The sequence below is a fragment of the Podarcis bocagei genome (genome assembly GCF_964188305.1).
Source record: "Podarcis bocagei genome assembly, chromosome: 8".
NCBI classification, from domain to species: Eukaryota; Metazoa; Chordata; class Lepidosauria; order Squamata; family Lacertidae; genus Podarcis; species Podarcis bocagei.
Genome location: NC_138133.1, coordinates 79,508,806 through 79,526,815, shown reverse-complemented (window position 1 = coordinate 79,526,815; position 18,010 = coordinate 79,508,806). Strand labels below are relative to the sequence as shown.

General features: G+C 45.9%; 1 protein-coding gene and 1 long non-coding RNA gene across 4 annotated transcripts in view; one reads left to right on the top strand and one right to left on the bottom strand.

The window, feature by feature from the left end:
- Window positions 1-18,010, top strand: part of LOC308593180 — a 441,755-nt gene that overhangs the window by 282,185 nt on the left and 141,560 nt on the right. The window contains exons 2-3 of the long non-coding RNA XR_014010820.1: window positions 7,092-8,222; window positions 10,922-11,166. This is a non-coding gene — a long non-coding RNA (uncharacterized lncRNA). The remainder of the gene's footprint in view (window positions 1-7,091; window positions 8,223-10,921; window positions 11,167-18,010) is intronic.
- The window catches only part of NSMCE2 (NSE2 (MMS21) homolog, SMC5-SMC6 complex SUMO ligase), a 213,190-nt gene continuing 210,855 nt past the window's right edge, over window positions 15,676-18,010 (bottom strand). For all 3 annotated transcript variants that reach the window (XM_081205195.1, XM_081205196.1, XM_081205197.1), the window contains one exon: window positions 15,676-16,083. In XM_081205195.1, coding sequence (XP_081061321.1) covers window positions 15,969-16,083 — 115 coding nt within the window. In that variant the 3' untranslated portion in view covers window positions 15,676-15,968. The remainder of the gene's footprint in view (window positions 16,084-18,010) is intronic.

The following is an 18,010-nucleotide window of genomic DNA, read 5'->3' as shown; positions in this document are numbered from 1 at the left end:
ATTCGTTTTATTCAAAAAAAAAAAAGCCCTTATGAAAACGCACCAGCATTTTAGTGCAAAATGTATCCATTTTTGCATGCGATTTTGCCCCATAGGCACATTACTTTTGCAAGCAATTTCTCCCTAATCTTTTTGCATGTCATTTCCACCTCTATATGCAGCCCTATGCATCCTTTACCTAGCAATATTCATTTTCCTACAGATTCCCTGGTTGGAGCCTTTTGCATAGCAAAATCTGGAGAAATGCAAAATTTGCTGCAGTTTGGTTTTTGAGAATTCCCTCAACTCAACAGTGTTCGTCCCATGTGACTTAAAACTGCAACCATTCCTTGCAAATAGTGCAAACTGGATGCGCTGAAATGATTTGTTGATTTGGACTACATCTATAACCATTCTTCAGACAAACCACCAGCTGGAGAAAAGCAGCCAGGACCAACAGATATTGTCTAGAGATGGTTCAGGCATCCCGGCCACAACAGGAAGAAGAAAATACTCAAATGTGCTATTATTTACACACACACACACCTGCAATATTGAGCCATGAATAGTAAGGGCAGATCATCCGCTAAGTGCCAGATGCAATCGGTACCATCTGCTGATTCGAGAGGCAAATTTACTGCTTGAGGTCACCATCTGCAGAATCATATGTTCCAGGAATACAGGTACTTTTAGAGATCTCCAAAGAGATACGCAAACCGCAAGGCCAGTGGCCAGCTTGCCATGAGCTACTTTCAGTGTATTTTAAGAAGCACATGCAATGCCTTGTGCTGGATGACTCATAGCATATCAGTCCCATTAATGCATCTGAACACTAAAAACAAGAACTGCATTTGTTCAAGGAGGATATCCTGGGGGTTCCATTTGCTGCTTCCCTACATGATGACACCAGGAAAAGGTTCTGCAAATGCTTTCTCAGCCACTCGCCTTTTCTTTCAAAGTGCATCATTTCTGGGTCTTCCAGCCTCATAGAATCATAGAGTTGGAAGAGACCACAAGGGCCATCGAGTCCAACCCCCTGCCAAGCAGGAAACACCATCAGAGCACTCCTGACATATGGTTGTCAAGCCTCTGCTTAAAGACCTCCAAAGTAGGAGACTCCACCACAATCCTTGGCAGCAAATTCCACTGTCGAACAGCTCTTACTGTCAGGAAGTTCTTCCTAATGTTTAGGTGGAATCTTCTTTCTTGTAGTTTGGATCCATTGCTCCGTGTCCGCTTCTCTGGAGCAGCAGAAAACAACCTTTCTCCCTCCTCTATGTGACATCCTTTTATATATTTGAACATGGCTATCATATCACCCCTTAACCTCCTCTTCTCCAGGCTAAACATGCCCAGCTCCCTTAGCCGTTCCTCATAAGGCATAGTTTCCAGGCCTTTGACCATTTTGGTTGCCCTCCTCTGGACACGTTCCAGTTTGTCAGTGTCCTTCTTGAATTGTGGTGCCCAGAACTGGACACAGTACTCCAGGTGAGGTCTGACCAGAGCAGAATACAGTGGCACTATTACTTCCCTTGTCGTTCAGCAACTACATAGGTGGCTCAGTTGGTACAGTGTTAGACTCTTAATACTCAGGGTTGTGGGTTCGAGCCCTACACTGGGCAAAAAGGTTCCTGCGTTGCAGGGGGTTGGACTGGATGACCCTCAGGACCCCAACCAACTAGAATTCTGTGGTTCTAACGTGCATAGAGAATTTTTCAAATGTTTGGTGTTTTACTGCGCTTAATGTTGTTCATTTGTTGGAAGCCTCCCAGAGTGGCTGGGGGCAAGCCAGCCAGATGGGCAGCTTATAAGTAAATAATAATAATAATTACTGTACTTTCATCTACGCTGTCTAGCAACTGTCTACACAGACTGGCAACATCTCTCCAGAATTTCAAGTGGGACATGGAGATGCCAGGATTTGAACCTGGGACCTCCTGCATGCAAAGCAGATTCTCTGCACTGTTACAGGGGTCGACATTAGGGCAGGGCTGTGGAAACTGTGGACCTCCAGATGTGGGTGAACTATAATTCCCACTACCCCTGACCTGGCTGGGGCTGGTGAGAGTTGGTGGTGTACAGGAACCTCTGCAGGTCTGCCAATTACCCAGGCCTGCACTGGGGCCGAGATCTCTCACCAAAGTGGTCATCCAGTGTCTGAAGTGTACCACTGTGGTCTAAACCACTGAGCCTCTTGGGCTTGCCGATCAGAAGGTCGGCGGTTCAAATCCCCATGACGGGGTGAGTTCCCGCTGCTCTGTCCCAGCTCTTGCCAACCTAGCAGTTCAAAAGCACACCAGTGCAAGTAGATAAATAGGTACCGCTGCGGCGGGAGGGTAAACGGCGTTTCCATGCACTCTGGTTTCTGTCATGCTGCCCCATTGTGCCAGAAGCGGTTTAGTCCTGCTGGCCACATGACCCGGAAAGCTGTCTGTGGACAAACACTGGCTCCCTCGGCCTGAAAGTGAGATGAGCACTGCAACCCCATAGTCACCTTAGACTGGACTTAACAGTCCAGGGGTCCTTTACCTTTTACCTTTTTTCTACCACTTCAAACGGCAAGCTCAGACTCACTCTTCAGGTGAGCTGTTTGACAGTGGAATGGACTATTTTGGAAGGTGGTGGGACTCTCCATCTTCCTTGCAGGGCGTTGGACTATATGAGCCTTGGGATACTTTCAGTGATTTTTTTTAAAAAATAAATTGTGTGTCCTTGTTTCTCAGTTGGATCCTGTTGTATGTTTTGTGGTATTTTATGCACTGTGACTTGCCATTATTTTTATTTATAGCTTACTATAATTATTTACTGTAATTGATGGGTGTAAACTGTTTAATTATTATTTACTGATCTCTAATGTTTCTGTTTGCTATTAGTTTCTAATGGATTATTGAATATTGCTTTAATTTGATTCAAGTTGTTTATTTTAGAGTTATTGTGACTTTTTTGTATTGGATCAGATGGTTGTTGTTGTTGTTTTAAATAATTTTTATTGGGATTTTATTTACAACATAACATAAACCCCCACCAAACACAAAATACCCTCATTAAACGTGAACATAACATACAGCGAGCATAACATACAACAATACAAACAACGAAATAAGAGACTTCCTTTATCCTGTATCTGGCCTCCTTATTTACTTCTTTTTATTTTAGAGTTATTGTGACTTTTTTTTTTTTTACATTGGATCAGATGGTTGTTACTAACGTGTTGGAAGTGGCTGGGGCAACCCAGGATGGGGTATAAATATTAAAATTATTACTATTTTTATATCCTTTCCAACTCTGTAATTCAGGACGATGCTCCATCTATGCACATAGGAAACTAGATGCAAAGCAAAAGGTTTCCCTGACATGCTTGAGTGGGGGTTTCTCTTTTTGTCTGGAGCAGCATTCAATTACCTGTCACCTGCAAAGTCAGTGAGAACTAGGTCCTTAGGGGCTGCCAGCAACTCACAGCCAACAGTCATACACCTCTTTTATCTATGGGTTGGCAGGTGCAGGTGGGTGAACCTAATAATTGTCAGCCTGGATTTGGCCCTGAGGCCCACAGACAGCCCCAGCTATCTGGGGCACGCAGATAGCAGATAGCTGAGTGAAGTACTTGGTCACAGACACAGCCAGCAGCAATTTCAGTGCTTAGGGGGTGGGGAAATCCCGTTAAGGGGGCTCAATGCCACTGGGTTCAACACGTAAGCTGCACAATCTGCTCCGCTGATAGAAGAGGTAGGCAGAGGCTGTCAGAGCTTTGCCATCGTTTTACGATCGCTGTTTGTCACCGCGCTGAGTGCTTTGTCTTGTTTGACCTCACAGCAACCCAGTGAGTAATCTGCAACTCCTATTAATATTTTTATAGCGCTAACCATGTGCTTGGATGGGAAGCGAAGGCACACAGAGCTGCATGTGCCACCTCTCTCTGATAGGCAGCTCCCCACCCCAGCCCTCCAGATGGAAACATGCCAGCCAGGATCTAAGGTCTCAACAAGCCTAGAGCTGGCGATCTGCAGGAGGATGTTGGTCGTCTGTGCCACCAGCCAGGTCTTCCCTAAGGAAGGACAATGTAGACTTCCTCAACCTTGCTTTCTTCTTCTGACCCATCGTTTCAGAACGGTCTGAAGCGGACTTGCCTCTTAACTCCCAACTGCAGTGTGAGACCATTTATAATTTTTTGTAATATACACCTCTAACTCTCTCTCTCTGTCTCAACACATGCACACTTAAAAACTGATTGGTGCCAGATTCAGGACAGACCAAAGGATGCCCTGCGTCCAGAAGAGCTCTTCTTTCTGAAGGAAGCACTAGAGCTCAGTGGCAGCGCACTTGCTTTATATGTAAAGGTCTCAGGTTCAATTTTAGCACCCCCCAGGTAAGGCTGAGAATGAAACCCTGGACAGCCATCAGTGCAAACTATTGTGGGGAAGGTACAGGGGAGTACCATACGCCCAGAGAACCTGTCATTGTGCCATGGGTGTGGTTGAGTCTACCGAACACATTCTCTTGACTTGCCCTTCTTATGCAGAGCTTAGACAAAATTTTATAGACCCACTCCTATGTCAATCTAGCTTCCTACCCGGAGAAAACCAGGTTTTACACTTGCTGAATAAGGTCACTAGAGCTATACCTTCCTTGGTGGCCAAATTTCTTTTTTTAGCTTTTAAGCGTCGCAAGACTATAATTGACTGTATTGATATGGGGCTATCTGTTTAGCCTATTTTAGTGTTGGCTAAGTTCTAAAATCTTCCTGGAGTTTTTAACTGTGTATTGACAAATGTACTTTTTTCTGACTGACGGTCGAATAAAAGGTTGATGATGATGATCAGTGCAAACAATGCTGAGCTAGTGTCAGGAGGAGCCAGCAGTAAATCACACTCTTCAAAGTTGGAGTTAACTCTTCATTAGCAAGAACACAATCTGCACTGTGTCAGGTCTAATGAGCACAGCAGCTCATCTTCAGTGGGTCTTGCCCCACGGATGAGTTGCTGAGAGTTAAAGTCCCGGCTTCCCTATAGCCATCTAAGTACCCTCCTCTCGAGGGTTTCCCCCATTGCGTCTGTTTGAAGCTAACTTCTCCGCCCTTTTCATGCCTCTTCTGGTTCTGCAAGACCTGGGAGGAGGGGAGTTTGTCACAGCAGCAGGAGGAGGAGACACCTGTGACTCTTCACCAGCCTGACTTATCCCTGCCTCTTGGGCTCCCTTCGCTTCAGCGACACCTCCTCCTCCCAGTCTTCTCCCTCTGACCACTCATTGTCATCCCACCCAAAATCCCCAGGCTCTAATCCTTCTTCTCTTGGGGGCTGCCCAGCTGGTTCCTGTTTGTTGTGGGGGAGGAAGGGAAAATGAGATTGTTAGCCACTTTGAGACTCCTTAGGGCAGTGATAAATTGGGATATCAAATCCAAACTCCTCCTCCTCCTCCTCCTTCCCACCATTCCTTTGCATCCACAACAGCCAGATGGACTGTGTTCCTATGTTTCCTAAGTTGTTCAGGACCTCTCCTTCCCAGTTGATGCCCAACAACTTAAGGCACCCAAAAACAGTTGAAAGTCATCTTCTAGCACAGGGGTCAGCAAACCTTTTCAGCAGGGGGCCGGGTCCACTGTCCCTCAGACCTTGTGGGGGGCCAGACTATATTTTGGAGAGAAAATGAACGAATTCCTATGCCCCACAAATAACCCAGAGATGCATTATAAATAAAAGGACACATTCTACTCATGTAAAAACACCCTGGATTGAGAAGGTGATTGGGCCTTAGTTTGCCTACCCATGTTCTAGCGCAATAAAGAAAGGAGAGGCAGTAGCAAACACAGCATCTGATGTGAGCAAGCAACCACAAATATGGGGACTCACATGTAACGTCCTGATGACATGCACTGTGCATGGGTGGAGAAGAGAATAATGTGAGAGTTTTCTCCTGTTAATGTGAGATTTTCCCCTGGGTTCCAGCCATATGCTTCACCGAAAAAAATCCAGTTCCTCCCCACACCTTTTCTTCCTCTCCTATTCTTTCGGGGCTGTCACGGCCCTTTCGCTTCACAAACTTCTCTGGAAGTGGGTGGAAGTTACTACGGAACGGAACAACTGCCGAGCGAGGAGTGTTTTTCGTGTCAGCTGCTGGCAGGCTTGTTGAGGGTGACAACTTGTCTCACTGCTTGGGTGGTAGCGGAGAAGCCTGACAACAGAATACTACTGCAATGACTCAGCGTGGGAAGAATGCTAAGAAGATCTGTGGCGGGGGAGATAACTGATTCAACAGCACCACTGGAGAGACAGGCCAACGCTTTGCAGAAAGGGCTGCTTCGTTGTTATTTTTCGACTCGACGTTGTTTTGGCATTTAGAAAAAGGGGAAAAAACATGAGGCTGAACTTGAGCCAGAATTCATCTGGGCTCAGGCCTCAGAAGCTGCCCAGAGCAGCTGGGGCAACTCAGCCAGATGGCCAGGGTATAAATAATAATAATAATAATAATAATAATAATAATAATAATAATAATAATGCTGTTTTCCATGTTAGAGCTCAGCCCCTGAGAACAGGGGAAGTTCTTTGACACGCAGGTGTGCCCCGACTTTGGGATTAAGAGCATGGTGATAAAATAGGCACAGTTGCACATTTCTCCCAAGTTCCTTAAAGGATGCCTGGAAGCAAAACCCCCACAGAAAAGTGCACGCCTACTTGCTGTGCATACAGAACTCGCACGACACTATGGCTAGTGGTATGGTGAATATGATGATGATGATGATAATAATAATAATAATAATAATAATAATAATAATAATAATAATAATAATAATTTATTTATTTATACCCTGCCCATCTGGCTGGGTTTCCCCAGTCACTCTGGGAGGCTTCCAACCAAATATTAAAAACAATACAGCATCAGACATTAAAAACTTCCCTAAACAGGGCCACCTTCAGTTGTCTTTTAAAAGTAAAATAGTTGTTTATTGCCTTGACATCTACTGGGAGGGTGTTCCACAGGTTGGGCGCCACTACCGAGAAGCCCCTCTGCCTGGTTCCCTGTAACTAGGCTTCTTGCAGCGAGGGAACCGCCAGAAGGCCCTCGGAGCTGGACGATGGGGGTGGAAACGCTCCTTAAAGCCGTTTAGGGCTTTAAAGGTCAGCACCAACACTTTGAATTGTGCTCGGAAACGTACTGGGAGCCAGTGAAGAGGGAACATGGGGAGAACACAGCTCTTGGGACTTTTTCTTTCCAGAGCAGAGGCGATGGAGAGCAAGCATAACTGAGACATCTTCCTTGTGATAATGAGGATTTTGCATTTTACTATTGTTCGCACCAGATTAGAATGGAGGAAGCCATATTCTACGACTTGTTGTACTAGGATAACTCTTTTAGTAGCAGCTGCAAACTTTGCTTTTGCAGCTTCTAAAAGTTTGCGTCAAATTTTGACCTCATTATCACACCGTGCTATTGTGAACTACTTTTTTGGCGGGGGGCACTTATACATTATTATTTTCTTACCCACTCTTTTGACGGATACAATGGTACCTCGGGTTAAGTACTTAATTCGTTCCGGAGGTCCATTCTTAACCTGAAACTGTTCTTAACCTGAAGCACCACTTTAGCTAATGGGGCCTCCTGCTGCCGGAGCACAATTTCTGTTCTCATCCTGAAGCAAAGTTCATAACCCAAGGTACTATTTCTGGGTTAGCGGAGTCTGTAACCTGAAGCGTATGTAACCCGAGGTACCACTGTAGTTGGAACCATAAATACCGACTCTCTGTGTTGCTGTTTTGTTATTTATTTGTACCTGACCCATCTGACTAGGTTGCCCAGTACACAAACACACACACAGCTCCCTGCATTTGAACTCTTCCTTGGGAGAGTGGCTATAGATCTGAAGCTACCGCACGTTCAAGAATTACAAGCCCAAAGGCAGGGATGCTGCTGGTTGAAGTTCAGCAACATCTGGAGGGTTAAAGGTTTCCTGGATGCCAGGAATCGAACCCAGGACTTTCCTGCATACAGCACAGAGCACCTACCAATGATCTACAGCCGCTCTCTTTCCGAGTCATCCTAGTCCATCCCTGGGTGGCATCACCCATGCCTTATTACTCGCTAATAGGAATTACGTGCTGTCTACTTGCAACATAGGGTGGTAGCTTAGTTTGCAAGATAGCTACATTGACAACGTGTGTTGATTTCAGGGAACAGACAAATCGGGTTTGGGTCCACCTCTCTGCCACTAAAAGCCATACAGATCCAAGGCAGATGGAACTAACCACAGGGTAAGATACCAAACAATATATACAGGCCTTTTTTCCAGCTGAAACACACCAGAACTCAATTAGGGCACCTCTGAGCTGGGCGCCATTGCTTTTCCAAGAGAACGAGGGAGGCGTTCATGGTGTGTTCCGGCACCTCTTTTTCTAGAAAAATAGCACTGCATCTATATATTTCCTAAATAGCAAAATGGTGTGGCCCTTAGCAGCTTTAATTTCCAAGCATTTTGGTGCTTGAGTAAACATGGAAGGCCTTAACACCACACATAAAACCGAAAAGGGCTTTGTTAACAGAATCTGGTTGTCGTTCCAGCAGTACAGTGGTACCTCGGGATGCGAACGGGATTCGTTCCGTAGCCCCATTCGCATCCTGAATAGAACGTAAGACATGACATCGCGTCTGCGCGTGCTGCGTTTTGCCACTTCTGCGCATGCGCGTGACGTCATTTTGACGGTCTGTGCATGCGTGAGCGGCAAAACCCGGAAGTAACGCACCCCGTTACTTCCGGGTTGCCGCGGAGCGCAAGCCAAAAGTGCTCAACCTGAAGCACATTCAACCTGGGGTATGACTGTACAACTTCCGTGTAAGCCAAGCACACGCTTACTTAGGAAAGTGAGGTGGAGTCACACCACAAAGCCCCTGTCCTCAAATTCTCTTTCTCCCTAAATGTTCAATGCAACAATAATGGATGAATCCAGTGATAGGAAGTAGCCGTGATCCCCTGTGGGCATGTGACTGCTCCCATGCTTAACAAAGGGAGACACCTCTGTTCTTGAAGCTTCAGGGCATCATTAGCCCTAGCGAAAGAGACAGGGGTTTGTGCCAGGAGTGTGAAGGAGCTCAGCCAACATCTTATGAACACTCATCTCCTGACTTCGCTCCATTCCAATCTACGCAGCATGAAAGCATCCTTTGTTGTTGTTATTATGGGATATTTGCAAATCAGAGAGACGAGCTTTGAAACCCCATTCAATATCCCTCCCCCCTCTTCACATGCCCCAGAAGTTGATTACACAAGTGAAAACACTCGAGTCAGTGTCTTTTCATTTCCCTTTTTAACTTTTGGCCCGGAAAAATAAGTCTTCATATTTGTCTTATTTGTCTTTCGTTACCCAAAGGTCTCCAAGCGATTTATAACACATTTAAAATATAAATACATTATACCATAAAAACAGAAAAGAAACCACCCCACATAACAGCCGCAGGAAAATTTGGCGGCACACTAGTTAACAAAAGAGCATCGCCCAACCTTTCCAAAATCAGATTCCCAAATGTTGGACTACAACTTCCATCATCCTTAGCTAGCAGGACAAGCGGCCATGGATGATGGGAGTTGTAGTCCAAAAGTATCTGGAGACCCAAAGCTGCGGAAGGCTGCCTTAGCCTATCAAAATCCAGGGGTGGGGTTGGGGAATGTTCATCTTTACCTGGTGCTAAAAAAGATATCAATGAAGGCACCAGGCAGACCTCATTGGGGAGAGAATTCCGCAGATGGGGAGCCACAACTAAAAAGGCCCTCCCCTTTCACTTGATTAATTATTAAAAAAAATTGCAGGCTCAAATTGCCAAAACAGAAACGATTGCCCTCTAACTAGGCTTGTGGGCTGAAGGTACAATATAAGGCAGCTTTGAAAGCTCAAATGGCTTGCCGTCAGGAAAGACGCTTCTGCATCCAGTTGAAAGAGAACACGCAGAGTGCCTGCAGTTAAGGATATAAAATTCATTACCGATGGCATGGCTTTCATTTCCTCTTTTATTTTGGAAGTATGACCTTCTCAAAGCTGCCATTGCTCAGTTCGAAGTTACAAACAGCCCTTCTTACTTATGCACGTGGCTATCTTATCAGGGATAATTCGGTGGCATGTGTGCTTGATGCCAAGCAAAAAAACAGGAAAGGTTGTATTGTATTGTCAGGCATGGGAGTCTTCCAATGACCCTTTCAGATGGCTTGGAATGACGCCCATTTCAGGACTGCTCCCGTACTGTTTTTATTCAGTATTTCTGCAACACCATGTAAGGTCCGGATAGTTAAAGCCATGGTTTTCCCAGTAGTGATGTATGGACGTGAGAGCTGGACCATAAAGAAGGCTGATCGCCGAAGAATTGATGCTTTTGAATTATGGTGCTGGAGGAGACTCTTGAGAGTCCCCTGGACTGCAAGAAGATCAAACCTATCCATTCTTAAGGAAATCATGAGAAGAGAAGATTCCCTAGAAAAGACCCTGATGTTGGGAAAGATTGAGAGCACAAGGAGAAGGGGATGACAGAGGACGAGATGGTTGGACAGTGTTCTCGAAGCTACAAACATGAGTCTGACCAAACTGCGGGAGGCAGTAGAAGACAGGAGTGCCTGGCGTGCTCTGGTCCATGGGGTCATGAAGAGTTGGACACGACTAAATGACTAAAGAACAACAACAACACCATGTTGTATGCGAATGAAGTGAGGAGCTTAGCATTGCAACCAGCATTAGCCATACTCGGAGGAGGCCCATTGAAAACAATGGACATTAACTTAGGTCTGTTAATTTCAATGGGTCTTCTCTAAGGACAAATTTTCTGGTATCATTGTGCATTCATGATTTGTGCTCATGATGTTTATTGGGGTGGTTATACACAACTCTCCTTTTCCAGTTTGTGCCTGCAAATGTTTTGGGGTGGACATAGTGCTTCCTCACCACAACTGGTGTATGTCTTGTATCTTAAGAATGTAACACATAAGACAAATCTGCTGGAAGATGCAAGATTTACCAACTATCAAAGAATGGCAGATGAAGATGATGGACTATATGGAACTTGCCAAACTGACCGGGAGACTCCGAAACCAGAGAGAAGAAACGATGGAAGAAGACTGGAAGAAGTTTAAGGAATATTTGAAAAAATATGTTAATATTTAAATCTTAGAATAGCTTTGGAAGTGGATATAGGATGTAGGGTTAGAAGTAGAAGATAGTGTATTTTAAAATAGTATTATTTGTAAGTGATAAATTAAGAAGTTATCTTAAGTGTGATTAAAAAAAAAGATGGTTAGAAACTATGATATATGGAAACTGCTAAAGATGAAGTAAAATGAAAATCAGATAGGTGGGACTTGGGGAAGCCCACCTAACAATGTTTAGAAAAAATAAGGATATGACAAGAATTTGTTTGTATTGTTTTTCTGTTTGTGTTATAAAATGAATAAAAAAAAATGGGGGGGGGGGAGACAAAGCCATTTCCGACCTTGGGAGGAGAGGGGGTTGCGGGTTACCCCCTCCCACACACGCGGGGGCTGGCCTTTTGCCCCCATGAGATCCAGGGAATCCCCGGGCGTGCCTGCGACCCGGTCCGCCAATCGGCGGGCTGGGGAGGCGTGGCCTAGCCTACTTAAGGCCAGGCACGCCCGGGGACCGCCCTCTTTCCCCTTGCCAGCCAAGTGGTTTTTTTTATTCACTCCGGGACCCGTGCCGACGAGGTTTTTGCGTTTTTCGTTGCTGTCTTTTCTTTTCCTGCTGTTTTCGTTCAGACCGTTGCGTGTGCCGCCTCGCTCTGCCTGCTACCCCTTGCGCTGAAACCACTGCGGGACTCAGGTCTGGGAAAAGCTGAAATCACTAACCAGGAGTCCCAGCGGCTTACCTTTCTTGGATGTGCGGAAATTCAGCGCAGCGGTTCGCCACGCGGCTTTAAGATCTGCGCCCCGGAGTCCCGCCGGAACAATCAGGGGTTGGTAAAGTATCCGGGTGCTGGGGGGGGGCTGGCTGCTTGAGACTCCGCGCACTTCTTGCTTCCTTAATTGCCTCCCTTGTTCACTCGGTTCTGTGAGGAGCTTGTAGTCCCCCCCCCCTTCCCCTGCCTTTCTCTGCTTCTGTCGGTCTCCATGCCGGGTAGTCGATAGGAGCCAATGCCTAAGGCCAATACCTTTCAATTCTGTAATCAATAAAGTTGTGGCCTTTTTATGCCCATTAACCTTAAATAATGTGTCCAGTGTCTTCATTTCACATGGGGGAGGGGACTTGCCACGCAAATGTGCTGGATGAGGCCAGTGAATCGTCTAGTCCAGCATCACGGCGGCCAAGCAGATGTCCGTGGGGAGCCTGCAAGCTGGACATGAATGCAACAGCACGCTGCTCACCTGCAGATTCCAGCAGCAGTGAAGGTAGAACATAGCCATAAATTTGTCCATAAGAGCACAGCTTCCTGCTGGATCATAGAACTGCAGAGCTGGAAAAGATCCTGAGGATTATCTAGTTCAACCCCTTGCAGTGCAGGGATATTCAGCTGTCCCATACAGGGATCGAACCTACAACACTGGCGTTATCAGCACCACACTCTAACCAACTGAGCTATCCAGGCTGATATCCTGCAACTTTAAATACCATAAATACTGCAGGGTGATTTATTTATTTTTTTGGGGGGGGTCCTGTTTTTGCTGCGTTACATCACAAGAGTACTTCTGCAGCTGGCAATAATGTGGAAACATTGGGAACAACCACCGTTATTTTTCACTCCATAAGACACACTTTTTTCTTCCTAAAAAGTAAGGGGAAATGTCTGTGCGTCTTATGGAGCGAATGTGTGGTCCCTGGAGCCAAATTGCCCAGGGGAGAAAAGATCATTTTTTTTGTTTTGTTTTTTTGAAAGAGGGAAGTGGGTGTTGAAACAAAGCCGCTGATCGACAAGCGATCAGGAGGGAGGTAAGGTTGCTGGTAAAGGAGGCTGCCGGGGGAGGTAAAGACAGCAAACTTGCAAGGAGAGGAGACAGGAGTACTAAAACAAGCAATGAGGAGAGAAATTAGAAGAAAAGGAGGAGCAAAAAACTGTTCCAGCTAAGGAAAAGATACTAAGGCAAACAAGAAGGAAGGGGGTGTTGAAAGGAAGCAGCTGATCGGCAAGCGATCGGGAGGGAGATAAGGGACGCGGTAAAGGAGGCTGCCTGGGAGGGGGAGGTAAAAGCCCATGGATCCTCAGGATTTTTGCATTGGGTCACCCCAAATTCACCATCAGATCACATGTCTGTGGCCACAGCACGAACCACAAAAATCATACATCCACTGTTTCGTTCAGAATATTTTGTTTCTTGTTTTCCTCCTCTAAAAACTAGGTGCGTCTTGTGGAGTGAAAAATACGGTACTAAATCAGGTTGAAGTGTGAAGGGTCTGCTATTAAGATCCTATTGAAGTATTGACAACATGTTGCAGAATACATCCACATATTTAGAATGGCAGTAGTGGGTGAGACAACAGAGGGAAGGAACTGAATGACAAGTGTCACAAGGAGAGGTGTTAACACTGTTAGGTCCACTGTAGCAGTAGCAGCTAAGAGTCGTGTGGCACCTTATTCCAGCATAAGCTTTCTCAGAGGTAAAAGAAAGAGACACAGAAAGGATAAATGTAAGCAAACACTGACATGGATATGGGCCAAAGGCTTAGTGTTCCTACCAACACCTTGACCACCAGGACCATCCCAGCCTATTCTACCAGCTTCTTACACAAAGGAAAGATGCTCAGTCAGTGCAGCCTGGACCAGACATCCCAAAGGAGCATCTAGACACAGGAAATGGCTTCATGCTATTGGTTTGCCTAGCCCAGTGCTGCCTGCTGCCTGGCATCTGTTTCCTAACATTTCACGCAGAATTATGGCTCTGCGGAGAGAGAAAAACAACAACAACGGAACGCCGAAAGCCAAAACGAGTGTGTGTAGACTGCAAGGCAAGAAAACATTTGTTTCCCGGTTCCTTGGCTTGGAATCAGAGGGAAAACGTATGGACAAACGCCAATCAAAGCAGCTTCTTCCATTGAAAATAAAACTGGGGGAAATGTCAGCTTGTCAAGCAAATCTGCTCAGCTCCATAAACCAAGAGCCCACCTGTCTTGGACGGTGTTCCACCAGCTGTCTGACAGCCCCTCTCTTATGGCAGTTTCAAAGCATAGCCCTGACGCGATGCCAGCATAGCGGTGGGCAGCGTGGCTTGGTTTGGCATGCCAGCAATTGTGCTCACCTGCAGGAGAGCAGAGCATGTCTTTAAGCCAGAGGCAGGTCTCTCCTGCCTGAATGCTCTTTGCCTCCTGTTTACAAGGGTCTTGCCCTCTGGGTTTCATGGCTTCATCAGGTGTTGCTTAATCCGAGCGAGGGATGAAGGAAAGGTAAAAACAACATCAAGTATGTGGCAACAGTTTCCACCCGCTGTGCGGGGCGATTGATGCAATGGCCCATGTGCTCTTCCCCGTGAAATGCTGTGCTTCAAATTATCGCCAGCATTCTTCCAGCAGCCCTCCCCAATCCTGGAATCGTCACGCTCCGGAGAAGCTGAAAGAATGACGTGCTTGCAATGAGGATTTTTCCAAGAGGTGTTGCTCGGATGACCACTGTAAGAACTGTTGCCCCTAGCAGCTGCCACACCACTTGGCTGTTTCAGATGAGATGGCGTCGCCCCCTCCTTTGGCTCACCCAGAACAAATAGTCACAGGACTCGTTCCTGCCCAGAACTGCCCCAGCCAGGGCCTTGATGTGCCTTTGTAACACAACAGCCTTATTTACAGGCATCTCCCCATAATGTGGGGGTTACGTTCTGGGTACCCATGCACAGAATCGAAAATTGTGTTTAAGTGGGGAGCACCTCTGAACACCAGCTTTTTTCTTGTTCTCCAGAGCTCTCTCCAATCCAGACCAAAATATATGGAGCTGAAGCTCTGGGGCAGGCTAGAGGATGAGCTGGAAATCGGCTGCTGCTGTGCTACCCCGCACACCAGCTGTTAGGCGGGGAAGCTGAGCAACCTAAACAAAGCTGTGCTTCGGGTTTCTTCAGGGCTTCCTCTGCCCTCACTGACATCCTCTTTGGGCTCCAGGGAGCCACAAGGACTCTCCAGCTCTCTCCCACTATTTCCTGGTTTGAATCTATTTATTTCCTGGCACTGCACAGAGTGGCGTAGGGTGGGTTGCCAGCCATGCGGTGGGGGTGGGGAGGGAGGAAAATGGATGGAGTATGCATGCGTATTCAACTGCCTAATAGTGTCCAGGTCACCCAGGAAATCATGGCCTCAGAGATAGGAAAACAAGAGTTGTTCCATTGTCTGAAGAGGTCACGTGGAGAAGCTGTTTTCAACGGGGCTGTATTGAGGCAGAACCGGGTGTTGAAATTTTGTGCCCCTGACAATTCTGCACACGGGGCAATGCTACGCCATTGGTTACACATATATACAGTTGCATGTGAATCAATTGTAAGTAGGGGGAGGCCTGTATTAATTTCTCCACATTTACATCCTGCCTTTCTTCCCTCCCAGAGCCCAAGTGTGGTTCCCAGGTGGTCTCCCATCCAGGCTCTGATCAGACTCAGACCTGCTTAGCTTTGACACAGAGTTGGCCTTGCATGCCTTCAGACCAGCCTGTTATGGAACTGCAGCGTTAGCCAAGCGTAGGCCTTTCTTTAAAAAGATTGAAGGGGTTGCTTTGCAACGTGAACTCTTTTACTTAGCAGACTCTGGCAATGAGAAAAATACGTTTTTATTTACAGAACGCAAGACGTCAACTGCTGGGTGACATTTTTAAAAAGGAATTAAAAAACAGGTTGGGTGGCAGCGTTTTACGCCTGGCACTCTCGAAGGAGCAAGGAAAATGCTTTCGGCGACAGGTCAGACCTTCAACTTTGCCTGCAATTGGAATACTTGAAATAACAACCGGTTACACAACCACCTGGCAATCAGCAACTTATCTCAGGCGACCTCTTCTAACATCACATTTTCTTTGTCGTAACAGCCGCCGGGAGTGCCAGCTGACTTCTACTGTGTTGACCGGCTCTGTTTACTCTGACTGTCGATTGCTCTCTTAACGGCTTCATCCGGCACCAGGTCTGATCTCCTGACGGTGAGGTTACTGCAGCCAACCTTGGGGCAGCTGTAAAAAGACAGGGAGAGAAAGTGACCCCAGTAAAATCAGCAGAACGGAATTTCTCACTTTGGTTTACCTTCAGGTCCAGCGGTGGTTTCCACTGGCTACCTACAAGGAATGGGAAATCAAATACATAGGGAAGAAGACTTTTCCTGTCCACATTCCCACAGCATTCCCCCCAACAGCAAAACACCATTTTCAAAATCATAAAGACTCTGAAACTGACATACTACCTCTATGTGGGCAGATCCAGTGTACTGAATTATGGTTCAGGATTACAATGACACCTCGGGTTACAGATGCTTCAGGTTACAGACGCTTCAGGTTACAGACTCTGCTAACCCAGAAATAGTACCTCAGGTTAAGAACTTTGCTTCAGGATGAGAACAGAAATCGTGTGGCAGCGGGAGGCCCCATTAGCTAAAGTGGTACCTCAGGTTAAGAACGGTTTCAGGTTAAGAACGGACCTCCAGAACGAATTAAGTACTTAACCCGAGGTACCACTGTACTGGAATTTTTCAATGTCTACAATCAATACAAAGGAGAAGAACGATTTGATAACGGCGAATAAGAAGCTGTTTTTATCATGACAGCCTTCTCTTTCGCCTAGTTTTCCTCCTCTGCTATGCCAACTTTTTGTAGTGCGATTTGAAAATGTGTTGCCTTTCCTAGGTTCTGTTAGGACTCTTCTTTTTCTGAGATCAGCCAGATCAGCAAGGTGCAATGCGATGTTGATCTCCTTCCCTGCTGGGTAGCAGTAATCTGTTTTGGGGAGACACATGACAAGGAATGCAATTTTCCTGAGCAGGTGGGAATAGATGCCCCCGGGGAGGTTGAATGCGCTGAGATATATGAACGTTTCTGCTTGTAGATCAGTCTTAAGTGGAACGCAATTTGCCCGTGGTAGTAATAATAGGTAATAGCATTGCAGACTGTAATCTCTGCATATTGTTTTAGGCCTTCAAAGAACTTTACAAACGGCAACTTCTATATTCTCACCCTGCTGATGAATCTGAAGAGACGGGGCAGACAGATAAGAGAAGCAGTTTGCCTTGGGCCGCACTGAGAAACTGCAGCGAAGCAAATGTCATGGGAAATAATCAATTCTAGCCAAAACCTCAAACTCTGGCACTCGACTCCAACAGTATGTTTTTTTGCTCCATGCCAAAGCATGGAGTTTGGTGCAATGCACAGAATTTCCTTCTCCTTATTATTCTTCACCAGTTGCTTTTAAGAAAAGAAAAAAAATCCAAATTTTGAAGTAGAATTATGCAAAGTTAATAGGGTCCTCTCTACCTGTGGGCTCAAACGTGATCAAGAGTATTCATTTTATGAATATGCAAAAGGCTCAGAACTATATTGAAACTAGAGGGGAAACTGCTTTTGCAAAATAGACACTGTAGAAGGGGGTAAGTGAGAGTTGTGGGGGCTTACTTCGACATAGGAGCAAGCCTTTCGTTTTGTGGAAAACACAAAGAAAACTACCAGACCCATCATGCCTAACCTGAAATGATGCTCAGAGTGTCATTTGGGATTTGGGTGCCTCGTGAAGGCGTTCTAATCCCAATAGGCCTTCCCATAACGCAAATCCTGGCCTAGTCGCTGTTGATTTTGTAACAGCATAAAGGTATTTTAAATAAGTATGTATATGAATATCAATGTACTGCATCATGGTTTTTATTTTTGCATATAGCTTCGAGGTTCTTCATGAATATAAACTGATAAAGGGATTTAATAATAATAATAATAATAATAATAATAATAATAATAATAATACAGTGGTACCTCGGGTTAAGAACGTAATTTGTTCTGGAGGTCCGTTCTTAACCTGAAACTGTTCTTAACCTGAGGTACCACTTTAGCTAATGGGGACTCCTGCTGCCACCGCACGATTTCTGTTCTCATCCTGAGGTAAAGTTTTTAACCCGAGGTA